Here is a 19,400-nt window from a genome sequence, read left to right as displayed (position 1 = left end):
TTTTGTTTATTTGAAAAATATCTTGAATGCCCTAAAAAATATTTTTCCTCAGAAACCAACATTAATGCTAACCCATTTCTAAATTTGAAAACAAAAGAAGGAAGAGATTTGAGTTAGTGGTGGCACAGTGATGATTGTCTTAATAACAAAATTACTCTGTTTGGCATGGTTTGTTTTGGGAAAAAGCAAAGGTAAGATCGTTATTTTGGAAATTAAAATATGTTACACAACACTATATACCGTCTTAACTGGTTTCATAAAATGACTTTCTAAAAAAACAAACGTTGATTACTCTACAAATTAAATTTTGATTTAGACAGAAAAACGGGTAATATTATATAGCAATGAGCTGTCATATATTCTGTCAGTCATTAAAAGGGACGGTGTCGTATAATTCAAGGTCCACCCCTAAAATAGTCCGACCGGACCTTTAATGTTAACATTTAAGGTCCGGTGTAACGAAGAATATTGACCCGGGTTGAAAATTGACCCGGGGGTCATTTTTCAACGTTGAATATTGACCCGTGGGGTCATTTTTCAACGTTGAAAATTGAGACCAAAATCATGAAATTTATACCCGGGGTCATTTTTCAACGGTTTGAGAAAGATTTTTCTAAACTCTGATGACCTCGACACGTTGAAAATTGATCCTGTTGAGAATTGACCCCAACCTCAGAGATTTTATCTGAATTGGAAGTTACTCTATACACGGCTTCAATGTACTATCATGCACATATTTGAAAGTTTCAGTTTTTAAATGTTCATACTGTCCGATATATATGCATCTTTGCTAGCCAAGTGTCCGATTCGTTTTTTCCATCTCCCCCAAGTCTCATTTGCTGAGAAAAACGAATCAGACTCTTGGCTAGCGTAGATGATACATATGCGGACATGGCTAATTTCTTTTAGGTTGATATGTCTGATTAATCATTTAATTTTGAGACTGAAAATATGATATCCATTTATTATTACAATACTATGTAAATAAGGCTAAGAAGATGACCGTTTGCTTCAGAATGGAACAGGCGAGTAGGGCTAGAATACTTTTTGTCATAGAATTGGTTTTCGTTCCCTCGTGTGACAGAATTTAAAGTTTAAACTTGTCATTATCTCTGATAAATATATCGAACAAATGTTTTGCCCGTTTTCGTCATTTTTCAGGCAATTAACAGGGGCCCGTTTCAGAAAGCATACTTAGGACTAAGTTATATGTTAGGAAAGAATTTTTTCCTAAGTTCATTACTTATCCGTTTCATTTTTCTAATCTTATCTTATGGAATTCCTAAGTTATGTCTTAACTTTAAGACAGGTAAATCGATGTCTTAGGAACATACTCAACATGGCAACTGTTTATGTTTTATATTGAAATTAATTATACTGTATATGCACATTAAAGTTGAACAACAATACTAGAATACACGTATCATTAAGACCTTTTTCTCTTTACTTCTAAGCTGAATACTTTAAACCTATGAAGACGTACATATATTTCTTAATTAATTTCTTTTGGTGAAGACTTTGAATTTCTACAATTTTTTTTCGATTATCTGGTCGCACGCGCAGATGGATAGCGGGCCCGGTATAATTATACCGGTAGTTTGTGCACTGCATGATGATAATGAATTATTTATGCCCGAGAATCACTGATATCTTAAACAGGAATAAATACTAAACAAATACTCAATTACAGAATGACTGGATGATTTGTCCTATCCCTCCATGAAGTAAACTTTTTTTTACAGGAGAAATTTTAGATGTTTTCTTTGAGAGGGGGTGGGTGGGTTGTTCATTTGATTTTTTGTTCGTGTGGATGCTGTTTCATTCAGAAATTGTTGCATTTTATCCTCACTTCCTCTCTCAGCCGAATACATTTATTTGCAATGTTTTCTTTTAGTAAAAAAAACAACACATTTATATATCAACCATTACAAACAAAAATTACGAATTACATCAAACTTATAGTCTAAAAGTTCCATATCTCTCCATTCTGAATGCTAATAATCACTGTCTACATGTGATTATTGTATTCCGTTTGAAATATACCGTATGATTTAGTACAATCATATTTTGATATCTCAACGAACCTTTTTAATTTAGGATTACGCATATCTGTATATGTTTACACGGGCTATTTATAATGGACCAAACTAAACAATAAAATGCACTCGAACATTTATAAAGAATAAACAAAAAATTCTAGCAGGAACCAATGTTTTCAATTGATCGATCATGCGGTCATATTCATATATTTACATTTTCCAGTGTCTTTGCCTGTGATAACACTATGTATCGATTTTGTACTATATAACCAATAATACAAATGATGCCAAATTGAGGCGCCAGCGGGGTTTGCTTATTTATATTTAAATATTTAATCGTACGATGGCTAAAAATTATATAAATATAAGTAATAAGGAATTATTCTTTGAATATTCTGAGGTGATAATTTCGGTCGGGGCGTGATCAAATCTATCATAAAGCCCTTCAGGCTTTATTGGATTTGATCACGCCCCAACCAAAATTATTACCTCATACTACTCAAAAAATGATTCTTTATTCCTTATATAAATATTTACGATAAAGAAATATATGCATATGTAGCAATCATCAAGAAAGATACTATGATCAATTATTTCTCTCTCATATTCCAAAAATACAATTTTTAAAGAGTATGCGGGTTGATAACGTAATTCTTATCTACTCGTGTATGCGTGTGAAGGTAAACTATTGTACAAAATTTTGATACATGCACACAAACACTACACTATTTACACATTTTACTTTTTTCTAAGAAGTTTCTAGGTGAATAAGGGAATGAGTTAATACATTCAATTATATTTAGTTTAAATTCGTATCATATTGATAAGAATTTACATGATCGGTATTAGTTTAGAATTGATAATATGATATGAAAGTGGCTTACAATATATCTTAAGATAAGACTTAGTGAAATGCGTTACGCCAAGAAAGTTTTGTGAAACAGCTATGACAAATCTTAGGGACTTCCTAAGTTTTAACTTAGGCATATCTTAAGTTCTATATTAGGAAACATCTTAGGAAATCTTTGTGAAACGGGCCCTAGAGCTCTATTCGACAGGCACCTGACGTTGTATATTTTTCAAATAATTGAAAATATATTACCTATACTGTTTTATTGGGTAAAGGGTATATATATATTTATATTAAGACAAAAGGATATAATGTCAGATACCTATGTTTAATTTGAAGAGGTCAGAATATTGCCCTGACAAAATAATAAATGAATGGTTGTCATCTTTTTATCTTTTTTTATATAAACTGTATTATACATATATACACAGCATATACATATTTATACATGTTTTTAATTTTTTTCCAATTTTTCTGCATATGCAGAGTCATATTTCCTTTTTAAATCAAAGTACTGAAGTACTGACGGCAGTTGATTTTATCGATTATTATTTATTTTAGAATCAACAATACGTTATTTTGCATGGCAAGTAGTTTCTTGTTTTTATTTCAATAAGGCACGTTTTTTATAATATGAATACTCGGAATTTTTCGAAAAGAATTTCGAGAAAACCCCATATAAATCATGTCGTGTTATATTTAAAGATACTATTAATTCCATGAAGGTAGGTATCAGTAATCGAAATATTTCTGAAAAATTCTATGGATCCAAGCAATATTGAACTTTAGTTTCGTTCAACCAGACGCTCGGCTGTCTCCGTTAATCCCCAAAAAGCAAGAGAGATTCTCTAGCTGCGTGTTGAAGATTTACGGAAACAACAGATCGTCTGGTTGAACGAGACTATGGTAAACTCTAGTGTAGGAATACATACCACTACAAAAAATATCTAAATTGTTTCTACCATATAAAATCTGACTATTTTCAAGGTATTTATAAATAAGTTTCCTTGAAAAACAGTGTTTCAGAATTCATTACAGCGAATTTATCGATGATTTCCGAGAACTAGGTCTTGTCAGCGGTGATGATTTGTGCTTAGATCCAAACACTGTTTCACTTTCGGTTTGCCAGAGTAACTGCACAGGAGAGTTTATTAAAATCAACTCCCAAAAATGCAATTTATTTCTATTATTTTGAGTTTTCAATTCCATTATTTACCTGTAAAGAAACACAGGCAACTGACGTAATATATTTCTCAAAATTAAAAACAAATACCAATACCCTCTACAGCAAAAATGTTATCAATTTTAAAAATGTAGGTTTGCATCTAAATATACAGTCGAAGGATGGTTGATCTAATTATATTAATGGTATACATGAAATGGCGTGCAAAAAGTTGAATATATTAAGATTACTCAAGCATGCAATTGATAGATAAACACTTGTTAAAATTCGACTTTTATCAGACCTAGATTGGAATATGGTGATGTTGTGTGGAGCAGATGTATCAAGGAAAAATCCGAATTGTACAAATTGAAGCAACCAGGACAGTGACAGGGATCAGAGTTAATTCTTCTAAAATCATTTTATATAGTGAGCTTAATAATTCAGATAGTCACAGTTGTAACAAACTGAGTGGGTACAAACACTAAAATGTCAATATGACATAATGTAAATTTTGTATTTACACCACCTAGTAAATTTACAAAAATAATATCAAAGTTTCAATTAACTGGGTGAACGTAAAACCAAAATTAAACAATATGACGTATTGTAATTTTAAGAATTATTTATATTTGTACATTTTTCCAGGGAATTTACAAAAAAAGTTTTACTGAATTGAATAGTTTAACGTGAAACCATGTTTACAAGTATTCTTAAAAAACATATATACTTTTTTAATATATAGGCCTAGATATCATACAAAACAGGAATTATACGCGAAAGTTTATTATCAAAAAAGTAGTTATTACATATTTAAAGGGATAATATGTAAATTCAAAATATAATCATTTCAGTCTAATTTTAACCCCCCCCCCCTTCCTCCCCCGTTGAAACATGTAAACATGTAAATGTAAAGAATAAATATGTAAAAACTGATAATTTTTAATTAGATAATCTCAAGTTATAATATTGATTCGTTAATTTGTGCTTCTTTGCTGTTGAATTTTGAACCGGTTTCATGATCAAAATTCCACGATGCGGGTCAATTTTCAACGGATTAGGGTCTTTATTCAACACCTTTGGTATCAATATTCAACGTTGAAAAATGACCCCCGGGTCAATTTTCAACCCGGGTCAAAATTCTTCGTTACACCGGCTTTCCCCTATAAGAAAAGGTCCTAACCGTAGTCATTTATTAAAGTTAAAGAAATTAATTATTTTCTTTTCCTAATGTACTTGTATCTTAAAGATGTCTTTGTTTACATAATCCAGTCGGCCATTTGCGTATGGTTTATGTATGACCGTATTATTTTAATAAATTACTTTGTGGAATATCAAATATTGATAGCGAGTTAGATTTTGACCAATTGTTTAAGAATCTGAAAAAAGAAAACCAGGAGTATTTTGTCGATAATTTGCACACACCATGTAGTCCCTTTGTTTTTAAATCTCTTCCGGTGTGTATAATGTATGAGCAGAGGGTTTCACAACATGTGAACACGGGTAAAAGAAGCCCTGCAGGCATTCACACCTGTGCTAATCAGAATACACCCCTGAGCTGAGAAAGAAAAAAAATATCTCCGCTGCATTGTGTTCTTCGCAACTAAGATTGTCTTTTTAGCGTGTGCTTTGTTTAATTTTCAGTAGACCAGAAAGCTATCATACTATATCAATAATTTATAAGTATCTAGGTAAATTTATCACTAGTTTAAGATAAATAATAAAAGGTCGCATACGTGGATTACCGTAACAGAGGGTATACGTTGACAACATAGTGTACATAAGTAGCTGTGGTAGATGTGAGGGCGTGAAAAGACAAATAAAATTAATTAGATAATAGGTGTACCTATAATTAAAAAGCATGTTTTAACTGACTACCGGTAAAGTGTTTAAAAAAGTAATGAAAGTGATAATGTTGTAATAATATTCTCTCTCTCTCTCTCTCTCTCTCTCTCTCTCTCTCTCTCTCTCTCTCTCTCTCTCTTCATAATGTGCATGCAATATTGCTAAAATAAAGTATAAGTGTTTATTCCCCACAGTGTTTGATCACCTCATTATTCTCAAAAACTTATTCCCTCTTCCTTTAATCAAACGTACAATACTTTTATATGTATATAATATATAGTATATAATATACATGTAATTAAGCAAGGATTTGGTTACAAGTAAACGCTTAATAAGTAAATCCGTTTCCATCGATAAAGTTTACAAAATTCAAATTGTTGATATGTCCAAGTTATGATTTCTCTGAAAGCACATCTATTAAAAATTAAAGACAGAACTGATACTTACAAAAATTGCGTTGAGGAAGAAAATAACAACATGTAGGTGCAAAGTGTATAATTTGTGATAAAATTGCTATGTTACAAAGCGCTTTAATGCAGAAATATATTTTAATTTAAACATATTTTATTGAGTAATCAAATGGATTAGGCAACAGGCAAAGCCTATACAAACCCTCTCCAAAATACAAAGTCAAGAAGTGGTGTTATAAAATAATCATAGAATATAGTATAGAGTATGTAGTATAATTTACCAGTTTACAGGGTGATATATTATTGATATATTTGTATACAAGACAAAGTTTATTGGATAATAAATAATAAGCTTGATTTTTGTCATATGATGAAAAATTAACTTGTTGTTTAACATTATACACAACTGTACATCAACTCATTCATTCCTACATTTATAAACCCATCACCTCATTCATTCATACCGACAGATATACATAGAATATTGGTGTCATGATCCAGCCCATTTGAAGAAAAAAAAATCAAAAACGCTTAGAAGCTATAATATAACTATGAACATAAGAAACAATTTTACAATTTAAGTTGTATGAAAATTCAGAACTACCATAAAGAATATAGTTAATGAAAAAGGTACACTAATGTCATTAAATTGATTAAAATTTTTAACTCTTTGTTGAGTGTATCTTTATCTTGGACACTCAAGAAAAAAATGTATATTACCTTCAGATTCAGACCCACAGTTTGTACATCGACTATCAGCAATTAAAGAATCCTTAAATAAATGAGCATTTAAATTGCTAGCTTTATTCCGTAATTGACATAAAATAATATTTTCTTTTCTATTGCCAAAGCTGTAGTGTTTGCAAGTTTTGGGTATATTTTGGTTTTTGAGTTTTGACTTAAAAATAGACAAAGATGATGAATGTTTTATTTCTGCATCAAGATTACTCCATAATTAATTGTGACGGAATAAAGCTATTGTAATAAGAAGTAGTCCGACATAGTGGCAAAGAGTAAAAATTGCCATTAGACCTAAGATTATATGCATGTTCAATTGGAAAGTATGGTTGAATTAAGTCTAACAAGTACTGCGGTGCTAAACCATGAATTATTTTGTAGAAAAGAATAAGCTTATGTTTATCCCTTCGAGATTGAAGGGTTTCCCAGCCAAGTTCGCTATATAAAATACTTCTAGATGAGTTAACTCTCAACCCTGTTATTATTCTGGCTGCTTCAATTTGTAATTTTTCAAGCAATTCAGAGTTTTCTTTGGTACAGTTGCCCCACAGAGCATCACCATATTCCAGTATAGGTATGATAAAAGCCATGGATATTTTAACCAGTGTTTCTCTATCAATTGTATGCTTGAGCAATCTTAATATTATCAACCTTTCATGCTTTTTCATAAATACCATTAATATGATTGGACCAACCACCATCAGACTGTAGATGCAAACCTAAGTGTACATGACTTTTTTTCATTGTTTATGATTTCACCATTATATCCAAACAGAATTGCAGGATAGTTTATATTTTTTCTCGTAAAGTTAACATTTTCAGTTTTATTTGCATTAAAATCTACAGCCCATGTGTTGGACCAATTTTTTATTATGTCAAGGTCATTAGTAATTGATAAAGTTTGTTGTATGACATCATCATCAATAATAGCAAATAGAGAAGTATCATCTGCAAATAATCTAATATTGTTTGAAATGCCATTAGTAATGTCATTAATGTAAAGCAGGAATAGGAAAGGACCAAGTACTGAACCCTGAGGAACCCCAGCATCTAACATCTGAAATGTAGATGTAAATCCTTCTAATGTTACTCTCTGTTGTCTAAGAGTCAAATAATCTTCTATCCAGCCTAATATGTTACCCCCAAAACCTAACCCTTAAGTTTATGAATAAGACCAAGATGCCAAACTCCATCGAATGCATATGAAATATCACAGAAGATAAAACGAATATCTTTTCCTCTATCTTAACTTGATATAATTTTATCATAAAGAACAAGTGCACTTAAGTACGAAAGCCGAGAAGGACCATTCGAGATTCGAGATTCAAAATACGAGATTCGTAATACGAGATTCAATATCTAAATTAACCAATCAAATCATGGATCTGAAACCTGTATCCTAGCAACGTCAAACTGTTCTAAATAAAGATCATTCGTACATGCTCTTTCCTACAAATAAATGTCGTAATAGCTCTAGTGGTTATCAAATAGTTAAATTAACATTGATGAATTAACCCCACACAGTATGAATAATTAAATTAGTGATAACACTGCTGGCTTTGCGAATCTTAGTGGTTTTGTTTGCCCTGTGCGTATCCCCCCCCCCCCCCCCCCGAACAATTTTAACCCGAAGTGTATTCGCCCCAACTGAGAGAGAGAGAGAGAGAGAGAGAGACAGAGAGTTAGTTTTAGAGAGTTTTGTAGTGTCAAATTCAATTTTGATTTAGAATTTAAAATTGATTTGATTTGATACAAGCATATATAGACAATAATTAAGCCTCTAAAAGGTGAAAAGAGAGGAGGTAGCTAGGGTAGGACAGACCAACTAGCAAGCTTTAATTTTAACGGTGATTGCGCACCTGTGATTTACATCGACTCTCTCTCTTTCTCTCTCTCTCTCTCTCTCTCTCTCTCTCTCTCTCTCTCTCTCTCTCTCTCTCTCTCTCTCTCTCTCTCTCTCTCTCTCCACCTAGCATGCATTTCCTTTTCCGTGAGGGCCCGGTTTGGGGTATATGTGATGTCTTACATTAGGTAGCGAAAATGATAAAAAAAAACCATGAAATTTTCTTTAAAATGTGTGCGGATGTTGTACTCAATAATCTGTTTTCAGTATATACATTTCAAGAGGGGGGGGGGGGGGGGGGGGGGCTATATAGTCCGAATTAATTTGTCAGTTATTCTGTCCCCACTTTGTTTTCTCTTCGTTTTCCAGGGTTTTTTTTTTATTTGGCTAGGCAAATTAATATAAAACTTTCTGTGTAGCTCCATAACGATGCACTGTAGATAAATTATGAGTAGTTTTACTTACGTTAAACTGGTACATATCCATACTTGATCTTTGATTTGACTCTTATAATCGGATTTAATATTCCAATAAATATAGGATAGGAAAGAGTAGACGGGACTTTTTTGCACATATCCTACTGTACCATTCATTTAAGACAGGTATTAGCACTTATCGAGTTCGACTTGCTTTCCTTATTTTTATCCACTGGATTTAAAGCTATTAATTTTTGAAAATATTTTGAATTTATGGCCTGATTATATATAAATTAGAGCTGCGCTGGTGTATCTATTTACCCAAATGGACTAAAATATAACCAAATGAATCTAAAAATTTTGACAAAATTAGATTTAAACGTACGACTCTTTTTTCAAATCTAATCTTGTACCACACACATTTTAGCAAAAAAAACGACAATTGTTTCATTTTTTTATTGGGAGGGAGGTGGTGCCGGTAAAGGACATGTATTGCTTTGTGGCAGTTGTGCTATACTCTCATTTGTTATTGTAGGTAATACTACATATTGATATAAAATGAAAGTTTCCAATTACACTGTACATAGCTTCTATCATGCATTTTGACCCGTGCGATAGTTTAATACAATTTTCAAAGCATTTAATGTAATTCAACCGATCATTTTTGAAATTTAATTTTTGGATCCCTGCCTGATACGTCCGCCTCCATGTACATTAGAATTACATGTACGTTGACCATATGTACACATTAACTTAATCGGCTATGTTATGTGACGATAACATTTTTTATCAATGTTTTTGTAGGATAGGTTACAAATAACAGCCTATTTGTGGGTTTTTGCACTGATTATTTGAGATCATTTGCCGCCATCTTTTATGCATTCCACACACCACTCACAGTTTCTTTATTTGGTGTTCTGTGTGTATCGCGACAAATTGGTAAATTTGCACCACTCGCCCCTTGTAGCTTCACCCTGATTTCATTTTATCTGGCTAAGTGTAATGTAGTAGTATATTAAATACACACATCTTTGTTTGCAGTGCTTATTTACATCTTCAGAGATTTACTTACACACAAAGTAAACATTTGTATGATTTATATGTAATTATTAATTTTGGTGCGGGGGGGGGGGGGGGGGGGGGGGTAGGAAACTACAGAGAAACTTAACTTGGCTGTGATACATATGCCTGTCTGTACCTTTTATTCTTTCTTGTTGATATATCAATGAATGAATTATAACAAAATACATGTACAACAATTAATTTTGAAATATTCATGCACAATCAAATTTTTAAAAAGTTTTACTGTTCTCTGCACAAGAAATCGGCAATGTAAACAAATTGGCACCCTATCATCCCTACCTTTAATTGTAGAGGGTAGGTATCCTTCTATATTGAAAACAATTCCAAAAGTAAGACTCATAGTAAGTTGTTTACTGAGGAATAGGAAAGAAAATTGTATTAATTCATAATTCCGTATGATGTGATAATATCTCAATGATTTGTTTATCATCATAGTACTAGTGTATGACTGTATGCATACATAAAAACGATAAGTAATGCTTTATTGGTAAAATCGGACTGATTATTCATAATTAGATTATTTAGATACATGTACTAATCTTTATGCGCGGATCTAGAAAGGAGGGGGTCAAGGGACCTGGACCCCCTCCTCGGGAAAATTGGAGCTTATCAAATTTACATAGTAAAATTATTTAAAATTGGCCTAGGACCCCCCCCCCCCCAACAGAAAAAATAAGCTACGCTTTTGAAGTTCTCTACCATAACCGCATTTTTACACAAAAGGAGTGAATAAACCCGGGTTTTAAACTATTACTGGTGGTGAAATACCCCAGGGTTCAAACGCATCAGGTGGAAATGCACCAGGGCAAACAAAATCACTTAGAGCCACGAAGCACACTGCATTATTACTAGTCTACTTAGATATTCTATGTAAAAGTAAATACAAATAATTATATAGTTAGGTAGGGAGAAGTAAACATAGCATTTATTTGTATATAAAAGCATGCACGGATGATTTTTATTTAGGACAGTTTGATGTCGCTAGGATACATATTTTCAGATCCTTGATTTGATTGGTTAATTTAGATATTGATTCTCGAATTTCGAATCTTGAATGTCGTATTTCGAATCTCGTATTTTGAATCTCGAATCTCGAATGATCCTTCTCGGCTTTCATACTGAAGCTATAGAGAATGGGCCCTTTTTCAGTGCCGTTTTTATGTAGAAAATATCAACAAATTGCTTTTTTCTCGTAATAGTTAAGCACGGATGGATACTTATGATTCATATGCACGCTTAAATTTACCAAAATTAGCATACAGTTTAAAAAAATGAGGATTTTTAAATTCCTACAAATAATCTAAATCCGGAAAAATAGAACCGAACCTACTTGAATTATGTCTATTTAAATCAGAGGGAGGAGAAATTTAAATCAACATTGTTCTGTTGGTGGATCGATTGGTTGGTTTGCTGAATTATACTTTACGCATTACTAGTATTTTACGTCTGAAAAAAATCGAATAAAGCTTTGAAATTGCATATTACCAAGTGGTCAAATAAACATTCCTGACCATACAAAGTTGATGGAAAGCTTAATCTTAAAGCTTAATCATAATCTTACACAATGAGCTTGTTAAAGAAATAGGTCTATAGTTATTAAGACTATCAGCCCTACCCTTGTTCTTAAACACAGGTGTAACATTAGCTTGTTTCCAAATATATGGTATTTTTAGTAAGAGATAGATTGAATAGTTTGGTTAGAGGTTTATATATCGAAGAAGAAGTTGCTTTGAGAATTCTTGGAGAAATACCAATATCAGAATCAAATATATTTGAAACTGCCTTAAAAAACAAAATCCTTGCGGTTTAAAGAAAAATGTGTATCTCCATGGAGTAAAATATTGATGTCCTTATCAAAAGGGATAGTGTCTAAATGAAGCGAAGCAGTCTTTCATTGGTATAGATTAATATCTCTCTCTCTCTCTCTCTTTCTCTCTCTCTCTCTCTCTCTCTCTCTCTCTCTCTCTGCCTTCCATGTTGGAAAAGTGCCTAATTTCATATCCAAAGATAAGATCAGTCTCCATGCAGCAATGGTATATGTATCATTGTTAAACAGGAAATGCATGTAGTTAATCAAGTTGACACTTGCATTAACTTTCATTTAATAATGATCTTTTTTTCAGTGGGTTGAACCCAATAGTACAATAGAATAGTTCGAGAAAAGACCCGCCCCGTTGAAATACTGAATGCAGATAATTAATATTCATATTGATGCTTGTATTGATTTATCCTGATGATCTTTTATATTAGGGATAGGACCTTATACTGTTGTTCAAGAAAAGGCCCGCCTGTTGAAATACCGAATGCAGAAAATTAAAATTCTTATTCAATTTGATACTTGCTTTGATTGGCCCCAATGTTCTTTCAATATATGGGTAGGACCCAATATTATACCTCAAGAAAAGGTCTGCCTGTTGAAATGCTGGATGCAGATAATTGATACTAATATTAATACCCGGTACTTGGTTTGATATACCCCGATGATCTTCTAAAATATCGCTAAAGAAAAGGTCCGCTCGTTGAAAAAAAAATCAACAGGTCAGTACATGTAGTTAAACAAGGAATTAAGTACTAGTAGGTAAATACATATTAATAATGTATGGATGTTTATCGATAACTATTTTTTATTCAGAGGGTAGGACACAATATCATAGTACAAGAAAAAGTCCGCCCCATTGAAATGCTATATGCGAAAAAATTCACAGTATGTTGACCCGATGATCTTTTATTTCAGAGGTAGAATCCAATTAGTTCAATCCAAATAGTTCAAGAATAGGTCCACCTCGTTAAAAGAACTGCATAGTCATACATGGCATAGGCATCGGAACGGGGGGGGGGGGTCTCCACATTTTGTGCAAAGTTAGACCTAACCATTAGGCACATAGCATCAGGGAGAGGCCAACTCCCACCCCCTACTTTTTAATATTGATTCTTGTAGTGATATTTTTCACTTGATCTTCATACTGTTGGAGTGGACATAAAATTGACTTAGCATATGTTTTTTTTAAAAATTTATTCAGATTAAAGTTACACATTATTTATAATAGTATTTAAATAATTGATTTTCATCGTAAGATATTCCAATTAAAGGAATGAGACCCGGTACATGTATATATACATGTACTGTGTCCTTAAAAAGACTGGAAACTTAATGTAATGTTAAGAAAGAGAAGTTGCTGTAGTAAAACAAATTTATAATTGAGTTTTATCCGACGACTTTTTAAAAATGTGACAAAGGCCTGAAATCCAATATGTCTCGTTGAAATAATCTTAAAATATTACGGTAGGTTTTTCCTATTTGTCTGACGGTATTGGTTTTCATCTAATGGCCTTTTTAATTTTTTTTGGGGTGAGGGGCCAAGAAATGCATTTTATAATGTTTATATGATACTTGTGAGAAATGAGTAAAGGGCAAATGTTGACACTCCGCTTGGTAAAATTTTATTTTAAAGTCCTGCCTGCTACACCCACATATAGTATTATTTTTTTTTTCTCACAAGTATCATATAAACATTATGAAATGCATTTCTTCGCCCCTCACCCAAAAAAGATAATGGGAATTTATTAGCTTTAGATATCAAAATTGGGAATAAGAGATTAACTTTAGCATGCATATATGGACCTAATGAAGATTCCCCCACTTTTTATCAAACACTATCAGACATAATAAGAAGAATAAATAATGAAGAAATAATTATTGTAGGTGACTATACTATGGTTATAGATACACCCAAAGATTATTTTAATTATTTGCATGTAAATAACCCAAAAGCAAGAGGAAAACTATTAGAGCTAATTAGTTATTTTGATTTAGCAGATATTTATAGAGAATTTCACCCAAACATAGAAAGATATGCTTGGAGAAAACCTAATCCAATAAAACAAGCAAGGCTAGACTTTTTCCTGATATCAACTTCATTGATAACACAAGTTAAAAAATGTGACATACTAACTTGCTATAGGTCAGATCATTCACCAATTATGATATTGTTGAAACTGAATGAATTCAAACATGGTAAAGGCCTATGGAAATTTAATAACTCTCTTTTAAATATACCTGAATATGTACAATCAATCAATAATCATATTGATGAAATTAAAAAATAATATGCATTGCCTATATATAATAGGGAAAATATTTTAGATTTACCAGACCCTGAAATACAGTTTTTTTGTTTTGTTTTTTATAAATGACCAGTTATTTATGGAAACGCTGCTAATCGAAATCAGGGGTAAAACTATTTCATTTGCAAGCTATTTAAAAAAAAGTAGATCAATTGCTGAACAGAAACTTATAGAAGAAATAGGCTCATTAGAGGACGAATATTAAATGAATATGGATATAATATATGAAAAGAAACAAGAACTAGAAAACATAAGAAAACATAAGCAAATGGGAAATTTAGGTAGATCACGAGCGAAATGGCTAAGTGAAGGCGAAAAACCTACCAGTTACTTTTTAAATTTGGAAAACAGACATTATGTAAATAAAATCATACCTAAGCTTATAAAACAGCACAACAATGTACATGTAGAAATTAATAAACAGGAAGACATTTTAAAAGAAGAAGCAACTTTCTATAAAAATTTGTATAATGCAAAAACAAATGTAGATACAGCGGAATTTGATTTGAATAGAATAACTTTCACAGATGTTATGACATTAAATGACTCAGAACGTGAAAAATTAGAGGGAAAAATTACATATGATGAAGCATTAACAATATTAAAAAACATGTCAAATAACAAAAGCCCTGGAAGTGATGGCTTTACAGCTGAATTTTTTAAAATGTTTTGGAACAAGTTAGGATATTTCATTATAAGATCTTTAAACTGGGGTTATGAAATTGGAGAATTATCATCAACACAGAAACAGGGGATAATAACATGTGTACCAAAAGAGGGTAAAAGTAAATTTAACATTGCAAATTGGAGACCTATAACTCTACTTAATACAGTTTATAAAATTGGATCAGGATGTATAGCTAGAAGGATTAAAAACACTTTAAACAAAATAATAAGTTCAGACCAATCGGGTTTCATTTCAGGCAGATATATTGGCGAAAACAAGAGATTAATATATGATTTAATGAACTACACTGAAATATGTAATATTCCTGGAGTCCTAGCTATGATTGATTTTGAAAAAGCCTTTGACTCTGTGTCTTGGAAATTCATTCATAAAGTCCTATCCTACTTCAATTTTGGCCCGTCAATTTCAAATTGGGTTAAAACTTTTCAAAATAAGTCTGTGTCATGTGTAACTCAAGCAGGCATCTTATCTAATTTTTTTTAATTTAGAAAGAGGCTGCAGACAAGGAGACCCTATTTCTCCATTCTTTTTTTTTGCTATGTGCTGAAATATTGTCAATAAATATAAAACATAACAAAGATATTAAAGGTATAAAAATAAACGATAATGAATATATAATATCTCAGTATGCTGATGATACAGTTATAATTCTTGATGGATCGGAAAAGTCATTAAATGCAACAATGGAAGAGTTAGAGAAGTTTTATATCATGTCAGGGCTTAAAATGAATAATGCTAAAACCCAGATTGTATGGATAGGAAGTAAAAAATATTCAGAAGACAAAATCTGTACAGAAATTAATTTCGAATGGACAACAAACTTTAAACGTTTGGGCATTCACTATGATGTGGACTTAACAAGAATAAATAAACTGAATTATAACAAAAAACTGGTAAAAATAAAAAGTATAATAGAACAATGGAAAAAGCGTAACTTTACACCAATTGGAAGAATAACTCTTATAAAATCTCTAATCATATCTCAACTTATCCACTTATTTATAACTTTACCAAACCCGCAACCTGTAATAATGAAAGAACTAAATAGCATTATTTTTAGATTTCTATGGAACTCTGATGTTGATAAAGTTAAAAGAAAGATTGTTACACAAAAATATTCTCATGGAGGGCTGAAAATGCTTGACTTAGAAAATTATATAAAAGGATTAAAATCTACATGGATAAGAAGAACTCTTTTTAATAACAATTCAAAGTGGAAAACCTTGTTACAAAACATAGTAGATATCGAACTTTTATTAAGCACAGGAACTGAATACTTAGTTTGCCTAAAAGAGAATATTAAAAATGATTTTTGGAAAGATGTTTTTATAGCGTTCAAGGACATTCAAGATAAAAACCAAATTAGTAATTGGAAAGAATATATTAGCCAGCCTTTGTGGCATAATAAAAGATTTAAGATAGGGAAAGAAACAGTTTTTTACAGATCTTGGTATAAAAATAATATCATATATGTTAATGACCTACTGAATAAACAGGGGGATTTTATATCTTTAGATACACTACAATTGAAGTTTAATATAAAAACAAACTACGTAACTTTTTTAGGAATCAAGCAGGTTATAATATCTGATATGAGAAAGTGTAATATATACAGAGATGTATGTTTAGATAAACCTTTTATTCCGATAAATATCCAGATTTTTGTCACAACAAGAAAAGGATCAAAAGCTATGTATGATGTATTAAATAGATCAGAAGTCCAGCCAGGTGCACAGGAAAAGTGGGGGGAAATCTTTGAAATTACTGACTTACAATGGAAAAAGATATATACTATCCCATTTTTTACTACCAATAGTTCTAAGTTACAATGGCTACAATATCGCATCAATCATAATATTTTAACAACAAATAGTATTATGTTTAAAATTGGGAAAGTTGATTCAAAATTATGTAATCTATGTCATAGTGAAGAGAAAACAATTTGCCACCTAATGTGGAATTGACCAACTGTACAGCAGCTTCTTAATAACTTCATAAACTTATGTCAAATAAAGAATATAGATATTGAACTGAATCAAGGTACTTTCATGTTTGGAGAATACAAAACTAAAGAAAATATTAGACAGAGCAATGTTATATTTATGCTAGTTAAGCAATACATATACAAAAAGTAACTTATCAGTCCTTGGAGTACTACATGTACATGAGATTGAATCATATATTAAGACAATAAAATACACTGCAGGTGTGGAAAAAAAATGAATGAATTTAATAACAAATGGAAAATATGGCAACATTTATTTACATAATTCTCTCTCTCTCTCTCTCTCTCTCTCTCTCTCTCTCTCTCTCTCTCTCTCTCTCTCTCTCTCTCTCTCTGAGATAAGTTGTTTCAATTTATGTCAATTAACATTTTTTGAAAACTTTCATGCTTTGTCATTATGATAATTGTTCTTGTATGAAATTAATAAATTCATTTTAAAAAAAAAAGAAAAAAAGGAAAAAAGGACAATAGATGAAAACCGTTCCGATGCCTATGCCATATATGACTATGCAGTTCTTTCAACGAGGCGGACCTATTCTTGAACTATAATATTGGATTCTACCTCTGAAATAAAAGATCATCGGGTCAACATACTGTGAATTTTTTCGCATATAGCATTTCAATGGGGCGGACTTTTTCTTGTACTATGATATTGTGTCCTACCCTCTGAATAAAAAATAGTTATCGATAAACATCCATACATTATTAATATGTATTTACCTACTAGTACTTAATTCCTTGTTTAACTACATGTACTGACCTGTTGATTTTTTTTTTCAACGAGCGGACCTTTTCTTTAGCGATATTTTATAAGATCATCGGGGTATATCAAACCAAGTACCGGGTATTAATATTAGTATCAATTATCTGCATCCAGCATTTCAACAGGCAGACCTTTTCTTGAGGCATAATATTGGGTCCTACCCATATATTGAAAGAACATCGGGGTCATTCAAAGCAAGTCTCAAATTGAATAAGAATTTTAATTTTCTGCATTCGGTATTTCAACAGGCGGGCATTTAAGGTCCTATCCATAATATAAAAGATCATCAGGATAAATCAATACAAGCATCAATTTGAATATTAATTATCTGCATTCAGTATTTCAACGGGGCGGACCTCGAACTATACTATTGGGTTCAACTCACTGAAAAAAAGATCATCATTAAATGAAAGTTTATGCAAGTGTCAACTTGATTAACTACATGCATTTCCTGTTTAGCAATGATACATATACCATTGCTGCATGGAGACTGATCTTATCTTTGGATATGAAATTAGGCACTTTTCCAACATGGAAGTCAGAGAGAGAGAGAGAGAGAGAGAGAGAGAGAGAGAGAGAGAGAGAGAGAGAGAGATTAATCTATACCAATGAAAGACTGCTTCTCTTAAACACTATCCCTTTTGATTAGGACATCAATATTTTACTCCATGGAGATACATATTGCGTGGACCCTGAGGTCCACGCAGAAAATATATAAGCGAGGTTAAACCGGATGCTATGGGGAAAATTCAGCCTGCGCATGAGCTAGCCTGGTTCCTGTGCGTAATGGGTAGCTCAGGGAACCAGGCTAGCACACGTTTATCTGAATCGGGATCGGGATTACATGCTATATGCACACATAAGTTCAAAGGCGCTGTAATTGTAAAGTTTTCGGTAAACAGTACAGAAACAAAGTATTCCTTTCAAAGAAATGATTGGTATGTGATATGAAATGTCAGTATTATGAAATAAGTTAATGTTATGCCGAAACTACAACATGCATCAAATAGCATATTTGCAATGTTTTGTTGTTTTCCGAATACACATGTAACTTAACTTTACTTTTATAGTAGGCGAAGCAAGAGTACTTCCCGATTAAAATTTTTAAGCATTTAAGTATGATTGAATAATTACGTCACTGTATAAAAGTTTAAATCTCAAGAAAAATGCATCAAAATATGAAATTAATTTACACAAAGCTGTCACTGCATAGTTAACAAAGTTGTGCAAATCGTAATGTGTGCGCAAATACTGTAAACCTACTACTATTCGCGACGACTTTATTTCGCGATTTACTTCTGATAAATTGGTTCGCTACGACTAATGTTCGCGGCCAAGCCTTCTCCATACCAGTCTTACTATAACAACCATACGACAACGAATGGTTCGCTGCAAGAAATATTCGCGACAACGAGGCCCTCGCGAACCTCGTG

General features: G+C 32.0%; 1 protein-coding gene across 1 annotated transcript in view; it reads left to right on the top strand.

The window, feature by feature from the left end:
- Positions 1-56: 56 nt before the first annotated feature.
- Positions 57-19,400, top strand: part of LOC105336817 (achacin-like) — a 33,682-nt gene continuing 14,338 nt past the window's right edge. Inside the window, exon 1 of the mRNA XM_066089103.1 lies at positions 57-191. Coding sequence (XP_065945175.1) covers positions 131-191 — 61 coding nt within the window. The 5' untranslated portion in view covers positions 57-130. The remainder of the gene's footprint in view (positions 192-19,400) is intronic.

Source organism: Magallana gigas, chromosome 6 (assembly GCF_963853765.1).
Source record: "Magallana gigas chromosome 6, xbMagGiga1.1, whole genome shotgun sequence".
Taxonomy (NCBI): Eukaryota; Metazoa; Mollusca; class Bivalvia; order Ostreida; family Ostreidae; genus Magallana; species Magallana gigas.
The sequence above is the reverse complement of the archived record's forward strand: the minus strand, read 5'-3'. Positions and strand labels throughout refer to the sequence as shown.